The 27,350-nt window shown below is 36.7% G+C and overlaps 1 protein-coding gene across 1 annotated transcript in view; it reads left to right on the forward strand.

The window, feature by feature from the left end:
- The window catches only part of Ghr (growth hormone receptor), a 238,063-nt gene extending 213,628 nt beyond the window's left edge, over nucleotides 1-24,435 (forward strand). Inside the window, exons 6-11 of the mRNA XM_042690566.1 lie at nucleotides 1,087-1,259; nucleotides 7,422-7,600; nucleotides 10,916-11,081; nucleotides 14,022-14,112; nucleotides 21,185-21,254; nucleotides 21,418-24,435. Coding sequence (XP_042546500.1) covers nucleotides 1,087-1,259; nucleotides 7,422-7,600; nucleotides 10,916-11,081; nucleotides 14,022-14,112; nucleotides 21,185-21,254; nucleotides 21,418-22,389 — 1,651 coding nt within the window. The 3' untranslated portion in view covers nucleotides 22,390-24,435. The remainder of the gene's footprint in view (nucleotides 1-1,086; nucleotides 1,260-7,421; nucleotides 7,601-10,915; nucleotides 11,082-14,021; nucleotides 14,113-21,184; nucleotides 21,255-21,417) is intronic.
- Nucleotides 24,436-27,350: the final 2,915 nt, after the last annotated feature.

Genomic DNA, 27,350 nt, shown 5'->3' on the forward strand with positions numbered 1-27,350 from the left:
TTCCCCATGAGAGATGAATTCCTAGTCATCAGAAAGCCAAGAGACAGAAGGAAGGAGCTAGGCACAAAATATACCATTCCATATACCTACTTCCTTTACTAAAACCCTGCATTCTAATTTCTACCACATCCAAACAATGGCAGCAAGTTATGACTCCATCAGTTGATTGATCCATTGATTAGATTACAGTCCTCATGATCAAAAGATTTTACAATGATTGGATCTAATAGCTGAGGCCAAACTTTCAAAACCTGAGTCTTTGGGGGAAATATAATAATTATATTTCAATAAAATACTTTCCTCTCATTCCATTTCTCTTGTTCTCCTCCTTCTCCTATGACCCCACTTCCTTGTCTTGACGCCTTTAACTAATCTGATCTCTCCTGTCCTTTTCTTATTGCCGTGTATTAAACATTTACCCATCTTTTAACATTGCTACAAACACACAACCTTCCATGAAAAGAGTATAGATAGATAGATAGATAGATATAGATATAGATATATATCCACTGAATATCAATGGGTGAAATACAAGAAACAAAATACTGCAGATGATAGTTTGACTCATCTTCCAGCCTGATTTTAGCAACCAAATTTTATTTATCTTATATCTGCATAGTGCTAGTGCAAGATGTGACACACCCCTAAACATTCTTATTCAGGGTCTTCTACTACACATTGCAGAAAAAACACAGCTTTAAATGTTCACTGTTCTCTTCCAATCTTTACAGTTTTGGGATTGATTCTCTGTTCTGTTGAAATAAAGAAACATTCTTTAAATCTTCGTAAGTCCCAGAACCATCATCTGTAGGATGGGAAATTAAAGTACCTATGGAAATCACTTCATTAAGGACTTGGCAGAGCAAAAGCAGCCAATAAACTATACTTTCATTATGGGCAGATATACGAAGTGTCCTCCTATCAGTTGTTAGACACTAGTATATTGTCTGCACATATGATACTTCTTCACAGTGGGATTACTAAAATGTAAAATATTTGGGCCAGAGACTATTTGTGTTTCAGAGTCATGCACCTCATTCTATGGTCTTAGATATGATTGATCCTATTTTTTACTCTCCATTACAGAAGCACTCAAGACTGGACCGAAGAATGGAAAGAATGCCCTGATTATGTCTCTGCTGGAGAAAACAGCTGTTACTTTAACTCATCCTATACCTCCATCTGGGTCCCCTACTGCATCAAGCTAACTAACAATGGTGGTACAGTGGAGCAAAAGTGTTTCTCTGTTGAGGAAATAGGTAAATCACAGGTTTGTGTTTTCTTTGACATAGCTTCAGACAAATCACTGGGAAAGCCTGCAATTTCCAACCATAATCAAGTGGGAAGGCTTAGGAGTAGTGTTCTTTAAGTACATTGTCATCAGTGAACTGCACCAAGTTCTTTCTTTTTATTTTATTTTATTTTATTTGTCCCTTTGGTTTATCCCTGGTAGTCACTGTTTTTGATTCCGGTACTCTGCATCTTGTATATACATTATCTGACTTGGGGAAGAGAAGGAGAATAACAAAATGGTGAACCAGTGACAAACGGTGGCCCAGTGCCACAATGATACTCACAAGACACTACATTGGAAATGAACTTTACAACTTCGGAGGAGGAAGAGTGGGGTAGGGAAGAGATAGTGAGAGAAAAATGAAGGAGTGAATAACAATGTTCCACAAGAAATGTCCTCACTAACTTACTTATGTAACTGTAACCTTTCTAACACCTTTACACCAAAATAAAATTTAATTAAGAAAATTAAAGAGTATCTCACAGGAGACAAGTCAACTGGTGGACAATAAGAAAAGGCCAAAGGAAGTTAAGTTGACTCTTACATAAAAGAAGCCTAATAATAAACAGTGTGAAGAAAAGAATCTTTTCAAGAAAAGAAAGGAAGTCTTTTCTGGCTTCAAAGCTGGATTAAATGTTGCTTGTCAGTACAAGAGGCAAACTCAATGTATTCTTAAGCTTCCTTAAACATGTAAAATGGCTATCATATGCACATCTACTAAAAAGTGTTGGCAAAAGACCAACATCAAAGCCCAGTCTTTATCACACAGTATAATAAGATGAAATTTTATGTTTACAAAACAGCCACAATCAGTTTCAAGACATGTTTATAAGATTGCAAAACAAACATTGGACAATCAGCTCAGTAAAGTAAGGAAAAGATCCAAACAGATGCTCTTTTGCCCATCATATGGACAGGAGGGGGGAAATAAAAGAAAACAAACAACTATAAATGGAATATCCATGTTTGTAGTAAACTAGTATAAACAGCAAAATGGAAAGAATCAAAGAAAAACTAAATAGGTGATCTTGATGCCTCAACATTTATCCACAAAAGCTCATTTGCTGCTTACAAGAATTCCTTTTTCCTTCTTGCAGATATGTTGCTCTTATGTGAAGTTTCCTAGACAAAATGGACATGAGTGAGAGAATGTAGATGGATGCTGCAGACAGAAACAAGCAACATTTGACTTCCTGGCTTTGAGGGAGACACTGAGAGAACCGTAATAAGCAGGAAAGATTACCCTACTTCATAGTTTGAAGGAATATCAGTGGATGTAGCTTCTAGGCCAGTGCTATATAGTGTTGCAGAATGGCGTAGTTGCAAGAATACTGGGTTAAAAACTATGTCCTAGCCAACATCCAGCCCTGCTCATTGATCTGGTTGACTCTCACTGAGAGCCTCCACCTGGGGTAGCTGCAGGATGAGTAAGATATAGTACAGTTTAGCCACAGTTACTAGATTTGAGGTGTGTAGAATAATAGTTACCAATGTGGTGGCCAAAGGCATGAATTATTCATTGACTTGCTTGAGTGATGAGGGCCTGCACAGAGATGGTGGCAATTGACTTGATTCTTAAAGCATGAATGATACGTAGCAGATATCACAGTGATCAGGCCTTCCAGCAACTGTTTTGTTTTTATAAATCTTCATTGCAGAACAAAAGTTAAACACAGTTATGTTAGTGTACTTTACCAATATAGTAACACAATCATACTGTTTTCATTATTCTGATTCCGTTTTAAGCATCACTCACCAAGAAAAGCATTTCACATGGTTTTAGCTTCTTTAATTTTCTAAATCTCCTTGTTGAGATAGGATGTTCAATTTTTTTTTAATTCTATTGTCTATGCCATGTACATACCATAGGTTGAGTTTTCATTATTCTGATTCCGTTTTAAGCATCACTCACCAAGAAAAGCATTTCACATGGTTTTAGCTTCTTTAATTTTCTAAATCTCCTTGTTGAGATAGGATGTTCAATTTTTTTTTAATTCTATTGTCTATGCCATGTACATACCATAGGTTGAATTAAGACAGATGAAAGGTAAAAGAGTGAGCAGACTGTCTTAATCAAGGTTAAAAAAAATGGTGACAGGCAATTGCAATACTATTGCAGTAATAGCACAAAAACAGAGAAGGATGGAGAATGAAATGGAGCAAAGAGCAGAGGTAACCCTGGTAATATCTTGAAAAAGATGTCAATCACTTGAACTCATGGTTGTCTAGTATATATTTATTCTGCTACCTCTCAGGACTGCTCTTCTGATTTAGAATAATATAATTGTTAGAGATTTTTCCTTTTTTTTTTTTCAGTTCACTCAGGAAATCATTATTGTGTCCTTTCCTTCGGCCAGGCAGAATTTTATGTGCTAGAACAGAAAACATCCACTCTGGTGGAATTTAATCCTAGTGAGGGAGGAAAAAGACAAGGCCATGGAAAACCACTAGGAAAAATGAATCAGGGTGTTGGAGAAGTTGTGGTTTTAAATAGGTTTGTCAGGTTTGGTGTCACTGAGACAAGGACATTTGAGTAAAGAAAGAAGTGGGAGCACAATCATATGTGATTCTGAAGGAGGACATTTTAGAAAGAACTCAACCAGGCTAACGATCTCAGGTGGGAGCGTGCCTTTCAGCACTCAGGGAGCACTAGGGGGCAGTGGAGAGGGCCCAGACTGAGCGCGGATGAAAGTAAAAGGAGACCCAATGGTAGAAACCAGTGGTTACCCATCTCTTCTTATCACATTGGCTTTCAGTTGGCGTGAGACAGCAAACTTCAGAGAGTTGTAACTTATGAATGAAAAGCTCACTTTGTCTATTGTACTGAAGATGACATGAAAAATAGACAATGGATAATGCAGCAGAAGGAAAGAAATGTGGTCATGGCTGAAATCAAAATCTAGAGATGCAGGTTGGGGAGACCTTGTGGGGATCTGGCCCCTCTTCAGAGGACGGCTGACAGAATGTGCAGTGGTTTGAGAAAAGGATGTGTTGAGGAAGAGTTTAATGCTTTTATTTCAAGCCACAAGAGGGACAGAGTCACCACTGACAAAGATTAGGAAGATAACAGAGAAGCAAGTGTTTGAGTGGAAGACCAATGAGGTTTTTGCTATATTAACAGTTGCTTCTTTGTTTCTTTTTTGTAAGTTTTCATTGTGAAAATACTGTACAGAGGGGTTATAGTTACAATTATTTCTTTTTGTGTATATTTTATTGTAAGAATACTGTACAGATGGGTTAGAGTTACATGAGTAAGGTAATGAGTGCTTTTCCTATCCAGCATTGTTACCTCCTCCTTTGGTTTTCCCCTACCATCCCTTCCCTCCCCGCCTTCCCAACTCCTCCCTCCCCGCCCCCAAAGTTGTAAAGTTCATTTTCAACATAGTGTCTTGTACATCTCATTGTTACAATGGGTCAACCTATATCCTTATTTCAGCATTTTGTTATTTCCCTTCCCTTCCCCAAATTAGAAAAATGTATATACAAGATTCAGGGCATCAGAAGCAAATACAGTGAAAGCAGGGGTTATACCATGGGGGAAACAAAAGAAACAAAAAATCACATGGTACATTATAAGTACATTAAAAACAACAGCAAGAAAGATAGAACCATTTGTGTCTCTATTGTGGGGTTCATTTCACTTAGCATCATCTTATCTGGTCATATGTACATAGCTTTTGACCTTTTCTGCTTGTCCGAGGCATATACTACTTATTGCAGATAAGAGAAACCATGGGACCTATGTTTCTTTGGGACTGGCTTACTTCACCTAATATAATTTTTTCCAAGTCTTTTCAATTCCTAACAAATGGGGTGGTGTCATACTTTCTGATGGAGGCATAGAATTCCATTCTTTATATATACCACATTTTTTAATTTTAAATATGTATTTTTATTGTAAAGATACTGTACAAAGGGGTTACAGTTACTTGAGCAAAGTTATGTGTCCATTTCATATCAAGCATTGTTACCCCCTCCTTTGTTTTTCCACTACCATCCCTTTTCTCCCCATCTCCTCCCTTCCCCCCCCCCCACACACACAAAGTTGTAAAGTTTGTTTTCAACATAGTGTCTTGTACATCTCATTGTTACAGTGGGTCATCCTATATCCTTATTTCGGCATTTTGTTATTTCCTTTCCCTCTTGATCCACTCATCTACTGAGAGGCATCTGGGTTGGTTCTATATCTTAGCTATGATGAATAATACTGCGATAGACATAGTTGTGCTAGAAGCTTTAGTATGGCCTTGTTTGTGATCATTTGGGTAAATGCCCAAAAGTGGGATTGGTGGGTCATAGGGGAGCTCTATGTGAAGTCTTTTGAGGAACCTCCATACTACTTTCCAAAGTAGTTGAACAAGTTTACACTCCCACCAACAATGCAGTAGGGTTCCCTTTGGGGCACATTCCCCTCTAGCATCTGTTGTTATTAGATTTCTTGATTATAGCCATTCTAACTGGGGTGAAGTACAATTTCAATGTTGTTTTGATTTGCATTTCTTTTACGGCTAGAGAAGTTGAGCATTTCTTCATGAGTCTATTGGCCATTCTTATTTCCTCTTCAGAGAAGTATCTCTTTAAGTCTTTAGCCCACTTATTTATTGGGCAATTGTTTCTCTAAGGGTTTGTTGTTGGGGATTTAATTTTTTTATTTTTAAGTATATTTTAGATATGAGACCCTTGTCGGTTTATATACCACATTTTCTTGATCCATTCATCCATCTGGGTTGATTCCATATCTCAGCTATGGTAAATAATGCTACAATGAACATGGTTGTGCTGGTGGCATTAGTGTGGGCTGGTTTGTGGTCATATGAATAAATGCCCAGGAGTGGGATTGCTGGGCCATAGGGACACTCTTTGTATAGTCTTTTGAGGAACCTCCATACTGATTTCCAGTGTGGTTGAACAACTTATATTCCCACCAACTGTGTAGTAGCCTTCCCTTTTGGCCACATTCCTACCAGCATTTGTTATTATTAGTTTTCTTGATCATTGCTATTCTAGGTGGAATCTCAGTGTTGTTTTGATTTGCATTTTTTATGGCCAGAGATGTTGAACATTTCTTCATGTGCCTGTTGGCCTGAGAATGGCTTTTTCTATTAAATATATTTTTTCTATTATATATATATATATTGCCTACTCTATAGTGACCAGCAGTATACTCTCCCACCTTAGGTCTGTTTCCACTCTTAGTCAATACAAGATATATATATATATACATACATGTGTGTGTGTGTGTGTGTGTGTGTGTGTGTGTGTGTGTCTAATCCACTCTAGGAACCAAGACTGTAACAGTGATCATCTGTGTAAGGTAGACAAGAAAGAAAATCTTACCCTAGGTCTGCAGGTGACTTTGCAATGAGGAATGTTTTAGTTGGCACTATTTACAATATAAATTTAGGTGTATTTCCTAGCTATGGAGCCCATACTTGTCTTCATAAGCCTTTAGGAAACCAGTCTTTATGGTTCTTCATAACAAAAATGCACAGATTTGCTAAGTATATAGAGTATATTAGTAGAAATTGAGCAACACGGTATTTTAAGTGTTCAAATGGTAGTTATGTAAAAGAAACACTGAATCATCACCAACTGAAGAGCAGCATAATCCTTCCTGTTTATGACTAAACAAATGATCTAAGCAGCTAGGAAGACAAAGCCAAAAAGAACTTGCAGAAGGACGGTGGCACATAGGCTCAGTAACACAGGGTCCCAACCCTCAAGTCATACACTATTTAGAAGGGAAAAAATCCTTAAGCTTCAAAAGGCCCATCTTTAATACAGAGGTCTTTCTGACTCTCAGTGATTTCAGTAAAATAATTTCCTAATGGCAAAGCGGTAACACTAGTACAGCTAAAAAAGAAACATAAAATATGGCAAATCTTCAAGAAAAAGTTATAGACCCAGATGTTAGGCTCAAAAAGAATTTATGAAGGGGCTTTTCAAGAAGTTGAAAATAGGTCATCCTAAAGTTAAAAGTAACATTCATCAAAGTTATAATAATAGGAATATTGGAAGAATTAATAACATAAATGATCAAAATGTATAATTTGGACTCTTCAAAGGAAAAGAATCCATTCATGTCAAGTTGTGTCTCTCTGGGTACTAATTCTGTTATATTGCACAGTGCAACCTGACCCACCCATCAGCCTCAACTGGACTTTACTAAACATCAGTTTAACTGGGATTCATGCCGATATCCAAGTCAGATGGGAGCCTCCATCCAGCGCAGATGTTCAGAAAGGATGGATAGTTCTGGAGTATGAACTTCAATACAAACAAGTGAATGAAACGCAATGGAAGATGGTGAGATATCACTGCATCTTAACCTATGACTTTTCTTCCTCCTACTTCAACAATTCATCTCTCATTTATAATGGGATTTCCTTGGGACCTAAAGCTACAGGCCCCATGATTCCCTACTAATCAGTAAAGTAATGTGTTGGAATTCTACAAGATGGCAGATGCATAGATATAGATATAGATATAGATATGGATATGGAAGCCTAGGGGAAGAAAAGGAAACTGCTTCTCTAGTCATTCTCTGTGTTCAGCTTAACTGGCAAGCCACACCATGGACTCTAACCACTCAGCTGTTTTTGGAAACATAACTAAACATAAGAAAGACATAACTAAACATAATTGAACAAAGTCAACAGTAGACTCTAGATAAAATATCTTCCCTAGATTTTAATTACTGTGACTAACAAGATGTAGACCAGTATCAGTTCTTAAACTGTCTCCAGAGGAGTGGTAAAAAGGGAGAATTTGTTCCTTAGAGGTTTCAGAAATATATTTTATTGCCCACCACAGCAGAGAATTAAGTTAGGAAGTTCGGTGTAGGCAAGTAGGGAGCCAGTTGGCCTGTGAGCCACTCTCCTCCTTGCTCAGTGTATGGGGACTCAGCACTGTGATAAATTCCACATGGCACAGAAGAAGGAAAACAGGATTATCATGCTGCTCCCAATATAACTAATTCTAAATCAGCTTAACCACAGCCACACTGACCAAGCCAAGCAGTTTCTGGCCAGTAATGAGGATGTACCCAGCAGCCTGACAGAGCTTATTCCCAGAACTTAGAGACACCAGGCCCTGTCCACTCAGTGAACCACTGAAAAAGAAGCCAATTTTGTCATTAACAGAAAGTTTGAGTAGCTCTAAGCAGTTACAAAGCCAGGCTTGGGGTTCTGTTTTCTAAATCATTTTAATTTTGATATCTGCTCTGTAACTTGGTATGAAAAAGCCTGGTTGGATGGTAACTCAAACAAGACTTACTAAACCTAAGTTATAATCAAATATTGCATTCTGCAAGTAGTTATAGGAAAAACTACTTTGCTAAGCCCCCAGGACAACAGTTATCTAGATGTAACCATGTAACCATAAACTCCTTTTCAGGGAGTTTACAAAAGCCAATATTATTTTCACAGAGTACTAATATGCTCTTTCCTTTTCTTCACTGTGTTGACATTTACGCTAATGTTTCAAAGGCAATAGTGGAAAAAAGTGTTGTCACATTAGCATTCAAACAGTAGTGCCAAACTTAACTAAAAATCACGGTGTTCTTTACCACTGTGTACGCATACAAAAGATAAGTTCAGGGGCTGGACTGGGTGAATCCAGGTTCGTGATAAGAATGTTTGATGAAGCCACAAACATCATTAATTTTGTTCTATCTGAGCTTTTGACTACATAGCTTTCTAATCCTCTCTGTCATATATGACAAGACAACATAATGCATTCCTAAATACACTTATGGCTCATGATTTGCCCATGATTACCTGAATTTTGCATGCAGCGCCATCCTAAGATCTTTATGTTTCTGTGGTATCAGTTATAATGTCTTTTTTCACTTCTAATTTCATTATTTAAATGTTGTCTTTCTTAGTACAATTAAAGGTTTGTAAGTTTTGTGAGTCTTTTCATAAACTCAGTTCTGTAGATGCCTTCCATATTTCTCTGGTAGCCATTTTATTTTGTTTTAGATGTTTATCATTACCTTATTTCTGCTAACTTGGGTACTAATTTGTTTTTCCTCTAGTTTTTAGTGGTATAATATTAGGCATTTGAGATATTTTAAAGAGAATAAGTTCCCTCACACAGCTGTAGTGTCACCTAGAAAAGTTTATATAGTTAAATTTGAGCAGTCAGATGTAATAAATAATAGCAAAATTATCCTACCTCACAGGGTTAAATGGGAGAGAATATGCCAGGAAAGACTTAGGATATCAGTAGTACACAATATTCACACTGAGGGTTTATATGAGGAATAGGTCATCCCATTCAGGTAGATGCCAGGAAGGAGCCAAATGAGAAAATTTAATATTGCATGTGTGAAATTTTGAGGCCATATGAGAGGAAAGGGGTCATAAGTGAACTTCCTGAGGCCTTCCTTTTGGTTCTGTTGTTAGTAAAACCTGTACATAATTCTGAAGACTAAAAAAAAAAAAGGAAAGAAAAATAAAAACAGGATCGAGGAAAAGAAAGTGTTTTAATATTAAAAATAAAGTAAATTTAATATTCAGAATCCTACTTTAAGCACTTTAGGCATGTAAATATTGTATATGTTCAGAGGCCCCAGCAAAAGACACAAACAAACCATGTCATGTATACATGGAGGGAAGAGAAGTACTTTGTGAGTACAAGCCAACCGGAGTGAAAGAGAAATTTGTTTCAGATGCTGAAGGCCCAACTTCTGGCTTAATAAGACAAATTTGGAGAATTTTATTTATGTGAAAATCCATGCTGTTGAAAAGTGAGTGTTCCAAGTTTTCTATAAACAGGAACAAGGCGTGCTACCAAAACACATATGAAAAGCACATCGAGTACCTGCTCTGGGTATTTGATGTTTTGGAGGAAAACATTATTACTAGTTGAGTCCTCTTTGACAGCAATATGTTGTACAGGTCTAATAATCTCACTGCCCTTCTCTGGGGAGGTAAAGGAGTAGCCTGGCCTAAAGGGTTCTGAGACTTCTACTCACTACCAAACATTCCAGTGACTCTTTACAGACATTTGAATAGCCAACTATTTTGAGCTGGGTGTAAGCCTTCTGGAACAAGTAGATTATTTATTTGCTTGCTTCCAATACAATTATTTAAAAGTTTATTAAACTGTGGCATGTCTAGGACTCTTTCCAAGTCAGTGATGATGAATAAATGATTATCCCGAATTTCCAAGGAACACAGATTCATAAATTGCTAAAGACTATATTTTGTTTTGGTGTGTAAATAGATGTTGTTCTGTTCTCGTCTTCCTCCTTACAGAACTATAAAGACCCAGAAGACAACATCTCTGTGGTCTTTGTTACTCTTCCATTCTTTACAATAATTCTATAAATTTTAGAATATCTGACAGCCTAATGCAAAGAGATAGCTGCACTTCTTTAAGCAATCTGCCATATCTTTGGGTTTATACCGAAGAAAATTTGAGGACTATTATACTTGCAACAAAATAACTCGTTACACCTTTGTCCCAGTGTTTTGGAAAATAGCAAACTCCCTCTGGGTATTGTAAAGTATTACTCACTTTTCAGAAATCCATTTTGAATACAAATGGACAAACACCTGAGGAGTGGACTTGTAGACTCTTTAGACAAGAGCTTTTATGTGTTTATCTTGAAAGATGGACCCTGTAATGTCAACCTCAGTTCCAGTGTACTCATTGAGACTGGATAAAGAATATGAAGTGCGTGTGAGATCCAGACAGCGAAACTCTGAAAAGTATGGTGTGTTCAGCGAGGTGCTCTACGTAACACTTCCTCAAATGAGCTCATTTGCGTGTGAAGAAGGTAAAAAAAAAATGCTTACATGGTAGCATGGCTTTTGGCAATATCACAGTAGAGACATGCCTACACTCTTAACCTCTTGAACAGATCAACAACATTTGCAGTCACATTAAATATCAGAATGAAAGACTTTAGATCACCGTTTGTAACGGGTATTACATGTTGGAGACGCAAGAGGATTTAATTTCCAGATTTTAAAACTTAGGAGAAGTCCTGAAGTAGGTTGAAATTTAACAAATATAGTAGTTATCCCTATATAGTAGAATTTCAGGCAAGTTTTCATTTTCATTTTTGGTGTGTGGAGAGGGGAGGGAGGAGATTGAGCAAATTCAGAGCTTCAAGCTCTCCACTCAGACTTTTTCTCTCATGGCTGGCACTCTGTCACTTGAGCCATACCTCCACTCCTGGCTTTTTGCTAGATAAATGGAGGTAAGAGTGTCTCAGATTTATCTGTCCAGGCTGGATCCAAACTTCGATTCTCAGATCTCAATTGCTTGACTAACTGGGATTATTAAGTGAGCCACCTGTGCCTGGCAAGTCCTTTTTTTAAGGCTTTATGTGTCTAAATTTTTATGCACTTAATTTGTTTTGAATTTTTAATAAGGAAAAAAATGGTTTGGGTCTTTCTTTTGTAATGCCTCAGGAAGAAAGTCTGGTGCTCAGTAGTTTTAGAAAGTGTGGATATGGCTTTTACCTAGAAGAAGGTCCAGTAAGTAGTATTGTCAGGAAAGTTTGTACAGAGTAGATATTCTGTCAGAGAACCACAAAGATGATTTAAGGCTTTTTTAATGAGATATACAAAGTCACACTAAAAGAATTAAAACTTTTAGATACAAAAGGAAAGGTGATTAATAATGAGCAATGAATGTTTACCACTATTACTCTCAAATGGAAATTGACTATAGACTATCTCCATTGTAAACAGAAGATGTACAGCACTTTATCAAGAGTTGAGGTCTGTTAATAAAACAACCATTAGCTACAGAAAAATTAAATTTGTATTTCTGGGTATACTGTGCAAACAGTACTAAGATGAAAACTTCTAATGCACCATTTTTTTTAAACCCAAATGGAGACTTCTTGTTTTAAAACAGTATTTGATACAATTAAATTATTGTAATAAAAGTTATTGCTACACACTTGTTATGCTTAGCAGAGCAACATTTAATTAAATTAGCAAAAGTTTTAAGTTGACTTCTCATTTAACATCAAGAAAAAATTAAGTTCTAGCAGCTTCTTATGTTTCTGAATATATCATTGGTATAAAAATTATAGACACCACAGGATCCAAAATGATATTTGCTTCCCTGAAAATATTTACAGTATCTTGTGGGGGAAATTTAATTATTTATTAGATAAGAAAACTATATTAGAGCATAAAGGCATACTTTTTAAGTAGATAACAATTATAATTGATTTCAATATCCCTCTCTAATCAATACAGCCAGTACAATCAGTAATTTTTTTACAGAAAACTATTAAAAGTATAAAAAACTTAAAAACACAATCAACAACTTTTTCTTAGTTGACAGTTAGAGAATGCAATTTAGCCACAGAAGAATATGCATTCTCCTCAATCAAATATAATACATTTACCAAGGTCCACAATTATTTGAAAATAAACACTCACCTAAATAACTCATAGGTTACAGAGAATGAAAGCAATAGGAAAATATTTTTAATTAGATGAAAATGGAAACACAACATGACAAAATCTGTGGCTGTCACTAAAGCAGTAGTACCTCAGGGAAATTTTTATAGCAATAGCCATTCCTGGAACTTTGACCTAAAGACATACTTTAAAAAAAAAAAAAAAAAAAAGAAAGCAAAATTAAAGTTAATTCTACTTGTCTTTTAAAAAGTGCTTAACTTCTACCCATGCGATACTGGAAAGTAAACACAAGATAAGTGGGAGGCACTAAATCTTATGGGAAATTCTGTATGTCATATTGACAAATTCCACTGAGTCTCCTCCAAAGTATAACACAGAGTAGAGACAGGATCCTCATTAGGATACATGCATGCTTGTTTGGTGAGGGAAGGTTACTAACATTTTAATTATCTTTAAGTAGTTGTACAAAAGAGTTGCCATTTATCAAAGCAGCTTGTGAATATAATATATCTTGATCAATGTCACTCCTTCCAGTATTCTCACCGATTCCTCCCCACCCCCCACCCTTTCCCTCACTCTTCTTAATTTTGTAGGATAGACATTGAATTTTTGACTACATGGCCCCCTCTTCTCTCACACGCTCACGTTAAAGCTATAAATTTTGTTTTACAGGTAGAAGAAATTTTATGAGTCATAAATTAAAATACTTCCTTTAGGAACTGGAGGTGCCTCAAGTGACAGAGTGCCAATCTTGAAAGAAAAAGCTAAGCAAAAGTGTGAGGCACTTAGTTCAGTACACACCAACAAAAGGACCAGCACACATCTGCACACGCGCATGCGCGCGCACACACACACACACACACACACACAAGTACTGTCTTTATATTTGTGACAGATCCTCAGCCTGGAAGCTAGAAACATATTACTATGCTCAGATAAAAAGGATTTAAGTAGATATTATTTACTTTATAAAACAATGTTTTTACCTAGAGCCAAAGCAATGATACCCTATTGCTTTTATGATGTATAAGATTATGAAAGCAGTTAGGATATTTTAAGCATATATTGGGTTTAAACTGTATATTCTTCACTTTGAAGGATATTTAGTGTGAAAACATTCAAATAACATATATTTTAATAATTGAATAATGTGTTTATAACAAAAGATCCTAATTCATTCCATTCTGTTTCCTCGGTTATCAACTGAGATTACTGACTTTACTAGATGAATTTATTAACGAATACTTTTACATTGAGAAAGACAGCGAAATGTAATCTTAGCTTCAACCAGTTATTCATAGTTCTAAAAAACAAATATTTTTGTGTTCCAGACTTAGAGTTTCCATGGTTCCTCACTACAATTTTTGGAATATTTGGGCTAACAGCAATTCTATTCGTAGTCATATTTTCTAAACAGCAAAGGTAGGTCTGAAATAATCTTCTTTGGTATGTTTTGTGAGTTCTTTAGATGTCTCCATGTGTTTCTATATATTATGTGATATTTCTCTTGTTCGTTATAAGTGAGATTTTAATTAGCCCAGTAAACATTTATCCTCAGCTTTTGAAAGCAACTTTGTCCACACTACAGGAAATATAGCTTCATAGATTTAGGATTTCTTTAAGTCTCATGGGTTAGTCACAATCCTCAACTAGTATAGTCTCGCTATCCTAGAGCTAAGGTCCCTACCACTCCCAGGTTGTCTGAGACTCTTCTGATTTTTGCATTGCAAGTCCTGTGTCTTTGGAAATCCTATAGTTCCAGTCAACCCACATAAAGCTAAGAAGCACCTACAAATCAAACCAGGAGTGAAATAAACATATTGTATAAGATTTTAATTTTCTTTCAAGTAATTTTACATTTGTAAATTTAAAGATTGATTTATCAGAGAATTATAATAGTGACATTCCCATCAGATATGTTGTAAGTCTCCAACTCAATAAAGAATGGACTATTCTCCGTTCTTTTTTATTGTTATTGTAAAGGTGAGGGGTTACAGTTATATGTCAGGTAATGGGTACATTTCTCTTAAATTTTCCCTTCTTTCCCCACCCACAAGTTGTACAGTTCATTTTCAGCATAGTTCTAATAAGGATCACTGCTGCATTTGTTCACCCTTTGTCCCAGCATTTCTGTGCTCCCCCTTATAAACAAGGCAGATGGTACAGAAAACATAGACAGCAACAAAGGAGAAGAAAAATAGCCCAAAAAACCCTTCCTTTCCATTTCTTGGAGTTCATTTCGATAAATATCATTTATATGATCATATGCATGTAGCTATTAAGCCTTATATCATCTCACTGTGTGAATGTCTAGAATCCTGTATATTATATCCGTGTGTTTTTTTGTCTTTTACCATCCAGTGCATTTAATTGTAGATTGCTAGGCACATTCTAGTTACAACAAATGAAGCAAACCTGCAAAGTGTGTTTCTTTGGGTCTGTCATACTTCATTTAATGTAATTTTTACCAGTCTTTGCAAATCAAAACAATAACGAGGTTTCACCTCCCCCCAGTTAGAATGGCCACTATCAAGAAAACTAACAATAACAGATACTGGCAGGGATGTGGCCAAAAGGGAATGCTACTACTTTGTTGGTGGGAATGTATATTTATTCAATCACTCTTGAAAGCAGTATGGAGATTCCTTAAAAGACTAAACATAGAGCTTCCTTATGACCCAGCAATTGCACTCCTGGGCATTTATCCAATAGATCTCAAACAAGGCCGCACTAAAGCTACTAGCACAACAATGTTCATTGCATGTTTGCCATAGCTAAGATATGAACCAACTCAGATGTCCCTCAGTGGATGAATGGATAGAGAAAATATGGTATATATACTCAATGGAATTCCAACAGAAGAATGGATTATTTTCAGTAGAGCTTCCTGTTTTATAATATAGATCAATGGGAGAGAAAACTTTAGAACCAGCACAATTTCATTTTGCACCTACCTTTCTAGCAACATTTCTCCTTTACAAAAAGCAACTTACAGAGACAGCATGGTTTTCAATGACATAAAAAATGAATAAATGTTTTAGAATCTTAACTAACATGCATGTAAGTAATGACAACAGCAAGCGTCACATTATCTGCTCATTATTTTGAGTTCATTGATCTGTATAGTTGGTAAACTAATTTATATGTAACTGTAATAGATAAATCTATTATGTAATCTAGGCATGATGTTTTTACACCTATAATCTCAGCTATTTGGAGGAAGAGATCAAGAAGACTGCAGTTGAAAGCCAGCCTATGCTAAAGTTAGAGGAACTTCTCATCCCAACAAATAAGCCAGATATTGGTATATGTCTGTGATCCCAGCTACAAAGGAGGATGTTGGTAGGAGGATTTGAGACTGAGTCTGAGTCTGACCCCAGGCAAAACATGAGTCTCTATCCAAAACAATACTAAAGAACTGGGTTATGACTTAAGTGGTAGAACTCATGCTAGCAACTTTAAGACCCTGATTTCAAACCCTAGTGCCAAAAATAAATAGGTAAATATGTCCATTATGTATATCAAATCATTTGTGCTTGATTCAAACAGTCAGTTTTGAGCCATTTTGGTGGCTACGAAAATTTGTTAGGTTTATCTAGTTATATCAGCTAACAATATTTGTAACAAAGACACCATCCTCTAAAGATATAGGATTTCAAAGAAAACCAATGGGCCTTTGTCCAAAAGGATATTTTCTATGGGCTAAGAAACTCTAAACAAGCTCTAACACATTATCAGAAAAGTAAATTTTATTTTAAATATTTATTACACTCCCATTTTCTTGGCTAAATTGACTTCTTTGCAAAAACAACAAATTCATTCTTTTTATTTTTCCATAAAAAAAACTTTATCATTCTCTAAATTTTCGTGTTTTAATGAAAGTAGGAAGTAATAGAAAATAGTTGTCAATAGGTATAGAAACAGCATGTAATTTCAACAGTTGAAATGCACCAAAGAAGCCAGACCCTGGTGGCTCATGCCTGTAATCCTAGCTACTTAATAGGAGGCTGAAACCTGGAGGATAATGGTTCGAAGTCTGCCTGAGCAGAAAATTCTGCAACACTCCATTTCCAATTAACCAGTCAATTGCCATACTAGAGGTGTGGCATAAGTGGTAAAACACCATATGTGAGCAAGAAAACTGAGCAAGAGCTCAAGGCCCTGGATTCAAGCACTGGCACCACCACAAAGGAAAAAAAATACACACATTTTATTCTCTCATTTGTAAAATTAAGAATACCATGTACTCTATCTATAAAGTTGACTATCATGATAAATGAAACGGTGTTTATAAAGCAAGCTGAGCAAAATGTGAGGCCCAAAGATCAAGCCCTAGTACCAGCCCCAGTTCCAGCATGCACACACACACACACACACACACACACACACACACACACACACACACACACACACACACACACCTACCTCCAGAGAATGATTTGCATGTATCCATCTTCCTCAGAACTCCATGGCTGTCAAGGGCTTTATGTGTCATTGAAATTTTTTGAGGCACAATTCTTTATCCAAGCTACTTTATCCTTTCTCAATCCATATAATGAAAAACTAACTCTAGCAAACTATGTAATGCAATCCATATTTGAACAAAATGATGACAACATCACAAATGCAATTTTGTGCCAGGTTATCTTTATACTGTTCCCACCATTAATTAAGAAAAGAAATAATTGTATTTGCATACAGAAATGACTATATTCACAGTTTGGATTGCAAGTCCATGTTTTGCTACTTTATTTTTGTTTTGGAGTAGGGATTTAGTTGCAAAGAATCCAAATTTCATCATTGTCAATAACAACTGAACATTGTAGTGTCAATTATGTAGTGTAGATTATGCTAGCTAGCATAATCTTCCTGCTAGGCACATATGTTTATGTAGAGGACCAGCTGTCCCATTTGGGAAGGATATCTATATTCCAGTTCGCCACTGTCTTCATTCCTAACAGTAGTACAGTTGGCAAGCTTCATTTATTTACATTGCTAACTTGAGCCCTTGGGGCTTCAGGATCTACCACTGTGGAAAAAGGTCACCACAACAAAAGAAAGTCACCCACATGAGCACATGCCTAAATGAAGCGTCTTCAAAAAAGAGACCCATATCAGAAAATCATACATGAACTCTGAGAATCTACTTTCTGTAATTTGAATTATGTTGTATTCTTTATGTCTTTGAAAATTTGTAATTTGCACCTAGAGATATAGAACTCAATAGTAGAGCAGGACAGAGAACAAAGAACCTGACTTGGGTGTTGGGTCTTCTGGTTTGGGTCCCAGCTAGGCCAAAGATTAACATATAATATGACCAGGTTGCTTACTATTCCAAATCCTTGCACAGATAATATCATCTGCTTCCCTAGTTGTAAATACTAAATATAGTGTTGAGCACAGAAGTCAACAAACAGTTTTATATATAGTCAGCACATTTTTAGGACTTGTAAGCAACCACTATGCCATGAAAATAGGAACAATAAATGAGTAAATAGTCATGGTTGTGTTCAAGTAAAAGTTTATCTACAAGCCATGGGCTAGTGGCTCACACTTGTAATCCTAGTTTACTCACGAGGCTGAGATCAGAGGGTCACAGTTTGAAACCAGCTAGGACAGGAGAGTCCATGAAACTCTAATGTCCAATTAATCCCCAAAAAGCCAGAAGTGAAGCTGGGACTCAAGTGGTAGAGTTCTAGCATTGAGCAAAAAAAGCTCAGGGATGGTACTCAGGCCCTGAATTTAAGTCCCAGAACTGCAAACAAAACAAAAAACAACCAAAAAAACCCTTTATCTACAGATGAAAGGCAGGGATATGGCTAAAGTGGTAGAACACCTGCTTGGCAATCACAAGATGCTGAGTTCAAACCCAAGTACCACCAAAAAAACAAAAAGCAAGTCAAAGTTGGCCCACAGCCTATAATTGCCAACCTAGAGTCTAGAGCAAAGTATTATCTGACATCAGAGACATTCCAAGTTACTACTGATATTTTATATTATTTATTTCTGTATCTAGCATACCATAGCAACAGTTTAACCCTTGTCCCTTTGAATAAACAGAAAGCTGCTCAAAGTAGCTTCTAAGTACAGACAGCTCAAACCAACTTCTAAAGTGGAATTTGATGTAACCCTTTGATTAGGTAAAAATGGTAGGTGGAAATACTGGGATGAAATGTTCCTCACTGAACATAGTCTAAGGTTTATTCATACGGAGTGGAATCACAACTGATATCCACAAATCAGGTCTTGTGCCCAACAATGGCATTCCTGAATGCTTGGGAGGTTTTCTGTTTTTTAACCATAAAATGAGTTAATTGGGATGAACAATCTTAGGGGGGAGAAGGGTTTCAGTATTATATTATCTGATTTTAAGACATAAAGACCAGTTACACCATTGTTAGATTATTTGGACTTTGCCAGAAAACCACACAGACATCCAGGAACAGAGAACAAAGAAAGGTTTATTGCGGGGAAAGGGGCTGGCAAGACTCCTTCTCACAAGGGAGAAGTGAAAAGAAGCACCTGCTATTGTCTGAGGTGACCTATATAACCTAGGAGGTTTAGAAGGGGCTAGGAGATGGAGACCCTGGTGTGGACATGAGGGCCAGGGGCTTCATTATGGCGGACTAGGATTTACGGCTGCTGTCCAAGTAGTAGATAAGGGTCTTGCAGCTGCCCAGACCTGAAGGTCACTATAAGTGGCTCCTGTTGCCTTATATGGTGGCAGCTGCCCCAGAGAAGTGCCATCCCAAGGTAAAGGGGGCTGGAGGCTGATAACTGCCTTTGGTAAATGGTCCTAGTTTTCCCTAGGAAGGGCGCATGCTAAGGGGAAGGAGTGGACTAAGCTATGGGAAGGGAGCTCATCTCGCTAACAACCATTAACAAAATATATGATTTCTGCAGATTTATTCGAGATGCTTCCTGAGCACCTTCTATGTGCTAGGACTTTTGCTATGTACTGGGGAGTCAGTGTTAACATAATCCATCCTGTTAATGGATTTGGTCTGTCTAATTTAAAACAACCCCTATAACATTCTGGTTCGAGATTCTGTAGATGATTTTATAATTACTTTCAACCATATGAACTTATCCTACTCTATTCTTTTTCAAGGATACAAATAACTTTGGGCTCCATATGGAATGGTCCTTTTTCCTTTCTTTTTTCTCTCTGCAAATTACTGAAGAGATATACAGTAAATTTCCTTCCTTAAGAACCGAACCCTACTGCACTGTTGGTGGGAGTGTAAACTTGTTCAACCACTTTGGAAAGCAGTATGGAGGTTCCTCAAAAGACCTCACATAGAGCTCCCCTATGACCCAGCAATCCCACTTTTGGGTATTTACCCAAAGGATCATAAACAAGGCCATACATACTAAAGCTACCAGGACAGCTATGTTATTGCAGCATTATTTACCATAGCTAAGATATGGAACCAACCCAGATGCCCCTCAGTAGATGAATGGATCAAGAAAATGTGGTGTATATATACAATGAAATTCTATGCCTCCATCAGAAAGAATGACATCGCCCCATTTGTTAGGAAATGGAAAGACTTGGAAAAAAATCAGGCCCAAAGAAACATAGGTCCCATGATTTCCCTTATTTGCAATAACTAGTATATGTCTGGGACAAGCAGAAAAGGTTAAAAGCTATGTACATATGACCAGATAAGATGATGTTAAGTGAAATGAACCCTAAGATAGGGACACAAGTGGGTTTTCTTTCTTTCTATTGTTCCTAACATAATTATAATGTACCATGTGATTTTTTTTTGTTTCTTTGTATGTTCTCCCCCATGGTATAACCCCTGTTTTCACTGTATTTGATGTCGGTGCCCTGCATCTTGTATATACACTTCTCTAGCTTGGGGAGGGGAAGGGAAAAAATGCTTAAATAGGAATACAGGTTGACCCATTGTAACAACGAGATGTACAAGACATAATGTTGAAAAACGAACTTTACAATTTAGGCGGGGGGGGGGGGGGGGGGGGGCGGGAGAGCGTATAGTTGTGGAGGTGGGAGGGGAGGGGAAAAACAAAGGAGGAGGTAACAATGCTTGATAGGATATGTACTCATGACCTTGCTCATGTAACTGTAACCCCTCTGAACAGTATTTTTACAATAAAAACACGTATTTAAAAAATAAATAAAAAATTAAAAAAATTCCTTCCTTATAACTGACATGGAAGTTGGCATCAGACAGAATCAAACTTCTCCTTCCCAAATACTAAAGTTGACTATCAATGAAAAGCATAAAGGGAGAAAGCATGGTGATAAACGGAATTCAAATAAAAGCTTTCTTGTTAATATTTTCTCCTATATTTTTAAAATCGTGGACTGATTAGTATTTTTTCTTTCCTTTCTCATATGAAATAAAATACCTGAGTATTTGGAAAAAATGGTAGTATTGCCAATACTTTATTCCTAACTTTTGAAATAAGGAAATGTGTCATTTTAAAGATATGTCAAACAAAACTTTTATTTGTTTTCCAGGATTAAGATGCTGATTTTGCCACCAGTTCCAGTTCCAAAGATTAAAGGAATTGATCCAGATCTCCTCAAGGTAATTAATAACCTATCTAAATGTAGCTAGCTTGAATTAAGTGATATCTTAAGAATGCTGACATATGTTGAGAAATTTTGCAAGCCCTGCGGGTCAGATTTTAAATTACTTATTTATTATTGCTTTCTTTTTATACATTTTCATTTTTTTATCTGCTTTCTAGGAGGGAAAATTGGAGGAGGTGAACACTATCTTAGCCATTCATGATCATTATAAACCTGAATTCTACAATGATGACTCATGGGTTGAATTTATTGAACTAGATATTGATGATCTGGATGAAAAAACGGAAGGGTCAGATACAGACAGACTTCTAAACAGTGACCGTCAGAAATCACTGAATCTCCTTGGGGCAAAGGATGATGACTCTGGGCGTACCAGCTGTTATGAGCCTGATCTTCTAGAGACTGATTTCAATGCCAGTGACATAGATGATGGAACCTCAGAGGTGGCTCAGCCACAGAGGTTAAAAGGGGAAGCGGATCTCTTGTGCCTTGACCAGAAGAATCAAAATAAACCATCTTATCCTCATGCCTCCTCTGTCACTCACCGGCCTAGTGTAATCCGAGTAGAGGAAGACAAACCACAACCACTTCTGACTGGGGAAACTGAGTCAGCTCCCCAAGTTGTCCCTACCCAGATAAACAATCCAAGTTCACTGGCAAACATTGACTTTTATGCCCAGGTAAGCGACATTACACCAGCAGGGAGTGTGGTCCTTTCTCCAGGCCAAAGGAATAAGGCAGGGACAGCCCAGAGCAGTGTGCATGCAGAAGAAGTATCACTCTGCCAAGCAAACTTCATCGTGGACAACGCCTACTTCTGTGAGTCAGATGCCAAGAAGTGCATCCCCTCCGCCCCTCACACGGAGGTGAAGTCACTCATAGAACCTCGCTTTAACCAGGAGGACATTTACATCACCACAGAAAGCCTTACCACTACTGCCGGGAGGTCTGGGACGGTGAAACACACCCCGAGTTCTGAGTTGCCTGTCCCAGATTATACCTCCATTCACATAGTTCAGTCTCCACAAGGCCTCCTGCTCAACGCCACTGCCTTGCCCTTGTCTGACAAAGAGTTCCTCTCCTCGAGTGGCTATGTGAGCACAGACCAATTGAATAAAATCATGCCATAGCCTTTATCTGATTCTCAAGAGCGATATACCTAGTCGCAAACAATTGTCTAGAGTTTGAGTGCTTAAACCAAAAACATGTGTAAAATGATTTGTGGGGCTGAGGGAAGTGTGAGGGTGGGGGCGGAGTCTGAATGCCTTTTCCTGAAACGTTGGATACTAAATGAGATACTAAACATTGATACTAAAATGAGAAGAAGAAAAAGAACGCGTAAATCAGATATATACTACCATCGTGAACTGTAAATATTTTAAAGCGTTGTCTCAAAGACTATAGGTAGCAGTAATTGTCTTATTATTGTGGGTGTTAATTTTGTGACACTAAGCATTGAATGGCTGTGATTTTAATGTATGGCAAATTGTGCTTTTTGGAAAAGCAAACAAATCAGGTGGCTTTTGCAATTCAAGAAATTGAATGCAAATCACAGCACAGACTATTTTATTTTCCTTTTTCAAATAATTGGAAACCAGAACTCTAGATGAGCGTCTCAAAAGCTTCTAGTAAAATAGTTTGGATATGTAAAACAGTTATTTTGACATAAAACCGAGAAAGATATTTTTAATAATTTAAACTCCAAGCATGGCTATTTTGTAATACACTACACACTGTGCTTTGTAGTTCATCATGACTTGTCTAAGGAATGGAGAAACTACAGTCTAAAGCTGGTTTCATGCTTTGGTCAAATGCACCTAAAGAAAAACAAATAAGTTAGTTTTTTACAAAGGCCCTTTTTTATATCTCCCTCAACTTCTGAAGCAATTCTAAAATGTCTAATAGCCTGTATTATTGGGACATATTCTTTTTACTCTGAATTTTTAAACAAATACTGTTTTGATTTAGAGAACTTTAAAATGTTTACACAGATATCAGTAACCAAAAGTTCAAACTATCTTCACCAAATTTCAGTTGAAACCAGAAGCTTCATGCTAAGAACAGTAGAATTAATAGGTGGTTCTCACTGGCCAGGCATGTGGAGTGAGATTGTTAAGAGTGTGTAGATCATAAGAAAGAAACTCTTAACACCTCCATAATGGTATCTCCTCTAACACATCCTGGTTTTATTTCACACTCATCTAAGAAGGAATAAGGCAAAGCAGCACTTGTGAGTTGAAGCAAATCCAATAAAGTTAACTGGGTAAAAGGACAGAAAGCTCAAGAGTAGGTGTTTATTTCACAACCTCTAGCCAGATACACGTTCATTATTCACCATAAGGAGCAGAACTAATGAGGTTCTCCATCCCAAAGAATAATTCCGAACTAATTAAACAAGTAGCAGAAACTTTCTCTCTTGCCAAACTTTTTATAGGATTTAAGTTGTAAAAGAAATTTCATGATTTTCTTTTTTTCTCTCTGAGAAGATTGGCCTCGAACCAGGCAATCAGAAGAATAAGGCCTAAGTGACTTACAAATTATTTTTCTATTCCTTAATGGCCTCAACATCATTTGGGGGGATACCCCCAAAAGGATTGGGAAAAAAGAGAGGGTTCATCTCACTGAAGAATATTTCCCATTTTAAGTACTTTTTAAAGGTTAAGCCTTTAAAGTTAGCTTGAAGTTCTGTAGTACTTGCCATTTAGCTCAGACATTTTGGGAAAGGAAGCTTAATGGTTAGTAATTTTAAATTCTCTCTTGCAAGAAAGACCGTGAAAAATCTATAATTGAGTGTTTTTAAAGTTCGACACATTAGTTTGTAATAGATGTTTAATAGATTTTTCTGCTACATTGCTGCTATGGTTTTCTCCAAGAGCTCCATAATAATTTAGTTTCACATAAAATGTCATCAACATAGAACCTAATTCAACTTAAAGCTATGTGTTTGGAAGACCTATTTTATTCTTTCACAATAGGCTGACCACATTTCTATAGCCAAAAAAAAAAAAAAAAAGCTAAATACCTCAATCAGTCTCAGAATGTCATTTTGGTACTTTTGCTGGCCACACAAGCCATTATTCACTAGTATGACTAGTTGTGTCCTGCAGTATATATTTAACTTTCTTTATGTCCGTGGAGTTTTTCCTTCAAAGTTTAATAAATTTATTTTCTTGGAATCCTGATTGTGTATGTCTTCTATTGTCCAACTCCAACCTGAGAAGCATCATAACCTGGATTGTGGATTGAGATCTCATTGTAAGAGAGCAATGCATGTGGGTAATGAGGTGGAGAATTTTGATGTGTGCTAGGCCATATGGAAGCAGAAGAGGCAGCTCTCTGCCTTCAGTTTTAGAGGAGACCATCTCAGAAATGGCTTATGTGTACTATGCCCTCTTTGGGGGCAGCTACTACCTATGGGCAGGATTCATAGAGGCATGCTTTGGTTGTGTCATAGAAGTCAAATGGTTCATCCAGGTTGATGTAAACTCATAGGAAAGTGGTGGTTTGGATTGTCTTTACATCTCTAGCTTGAGCATGCTGCCTAAGAGGAGGAAAAGCAGCCTTCCCTACACCACTGACACACTGGCACAGGTCAGTTTGCTACACTGGCTGCTTGTCATCATGGTAAGCAAATAGTAAGTCTCCCTTCCTCTTGATTCCCCAGGCATGAAGGAAGGAGGGTCATCTACGTAGGTTGGGTAGGACTTTGAGAGGGAAAAAAGCCATGAAACAAATTCCTGTTAAAGGACACTCTGAGTGGGTCACTACTGAATGACAGGTTCTAGGCATGCATTGCATCCTGAGAGGTGGGGCAAAATGAGGACTTGCCAGTGATATTGATGCGTTACTGAACATTTATTGCTTTAGAATGTTGAATGAAAACTGCCACACTTTTCAAAATGCTTGAGCATAAGAGAGAGAGAGAAACACAGGAGAAGAAGAAAAAAACAACTTTTTTTCACTGCTGTCTTCTGCCCTCAGAGTGGTCATTGCCTGAAGGATCTTAGATTCACCTAGAAGTAAAACCTCTAGGCTTTTTATTTGCAAATATGACTTGAGTAATTATGTCCTTTAACTAAGATATTGGATCATATGCTGCATCAACGTTTATAGAAAAAAAGCAACAAATAAGAAGTCGCCATTGTAAGGACTTGTTATTCATTTCTTGCATACATTTTATAAGAGGAAACAACTGGAATAATGAAATATTGCAATAAAGTAAACCATACCAAGTTTCGTTTCTTGGTAAATATGAAAGTTATTTAGATCATACTATAGTCCAATACATATGCAAGAACATTATGTTTAAAAAGTATACATACTTCAATGTTTAGAATATTGTTATTGTTTAAAGTTGAAAAAGGCTTAGCTAATCTTTTTGTTAACCAAGTGTCATACATACTTGGGTGATGATGGTTGCTGACTGTTCAGAGTTAAGTTGCTGAAGGTGAGGTGGGTGGCAGTTTCTAAAAATAAGACAATGAGGTTTGCCAAATCAATTACCTCTTCTGTGTCATCTCAATTTGGGTATATTAATTTTTCCATATATAGAATGACACTTTTCTAAACATTTGTTATCTTCTCCGTGTCACTGATTATATATCTGCCTGCTGAAACAGGTTTAGAATTTTCTGCCTTTTCACCTTAAAGACTGAAATGACTTAATGACTTACCATGGGATTTACCAACACTAATTAATTCTCATCCCTGCTCCAAACACTCAGTACTCTCTGAAATCTAAAGTTTTCAACACTAAGAAATGCTTATATCACTCTTCATGAGGAGAATCCTATTTTGCTATAATTCACTCTAACTGCTACCTACTGAGTTTTTTAAAATTCATGTAGATAAAACGTCAAATATAGTAGATTTTTGTATTGTAGTACCAGGAAGTTATCTTTATAGCAATATATAGCTATTGATTTTCTGCTGACCTAAAAGACATCTCTACTTAATTGCTTTGTGGACATTAAGAGATGTTAGCAGATTTTCTATAAAGATGAAATTATTTTCAGGAAATTGTATTCAATTGGCTCTCTCAATGGAAAAATCTGAAAGCACAAAGATTTTTGTTGTCAGCTCTCCTTTACATGGTACTATATGATTAAAATAACTTTATATAGCTTCTAGTTTTATAAAGAACATTCGTGTATATTAATTCACTTGAACAAAACAAATTACTATTGCAACCAAGTCAGACATGGTTGTTAGCATTTTTTTATAGGGGAGAAAAATTAGTGTTCAGAAAACCAAGAGATTTTTCCTAAAGTCAATAAACCAGAAATTGATAGAGTCAGGGTGGCACCCAGACTCTGACTGCTCGATAGTTCTAGAAATTATGCATAATGGAGGAAAAGTTTCTGATATGGTTCACCATGTTAAAAAGAAAAAAGAAAATTTGATGGTTTTGTATAATCCATGGATCCAAAGAAGCAGTGCCGAAGAAGTCTCTGTTCTGACAAACATAAATGATGTTTAACAACCAATTCCTGTTAAAAGATGGAATGGTCCAAGATTTGTAGTAATTGCCCATTTTCACGGAGACATTAGAAGATAATCTTGTGTCATACAGTGATCAGCAAACAGGTGTTTTAAAAGGCACATATGCATACATGTACAATACTCTAGTTAAACCAATTTTATTGGCCTAGCCCTAAATGTGTAATCTGGAAGAAGTGATATTTGAAAGCATTTAAAGTTCATTTTGTAATTTAATCTGTGTTATTTTGTTCCGGATATCCTAGGTTCTTTAAAAGTTTCTAAATGTTATGCAATAAGACTAAAATTTTACACTTATTCTATATAGAATGCACACGATTGTGGTCTAGAACTTCATTTTTAGTTTAGTTAAATATTCTAAATGCATATTTCTACAAACCACCATCAACTCGTGTTTAGGCATACCTATTTAAACATCAGTGTAACGGATTCGAGATGACACGGTCCAACCTGAGTCTACTAGAAGGATGCAGATGTATCTGTGAGCAAGTGGTGCCTGGGGTAGAATTAAATGGCCAATGGCAAATCAATTGATGAAAGATTCTCACTGAGGATCAACAAATGCTTGATTCCCTCAGATCTGGTTAAGCTT

This window comes from Dipodomys spectabilis, unplaced genomic scaffold (genome assembly GCF_019054845.1).
Source record: "Dipodomys spectabilis isolate Male_0828 unplaced genomic scaffold, ASM1905484v1 ptg000138l, whole genome shotgun sequence".
Classification (NCBI taxonomy): domain Eukaryota; kingdom Metazoa; phylum Chordata; class Mammalia; order Rodentia; family Heteromyidae; genus Dipodomys; species Dipodomys spectabilis.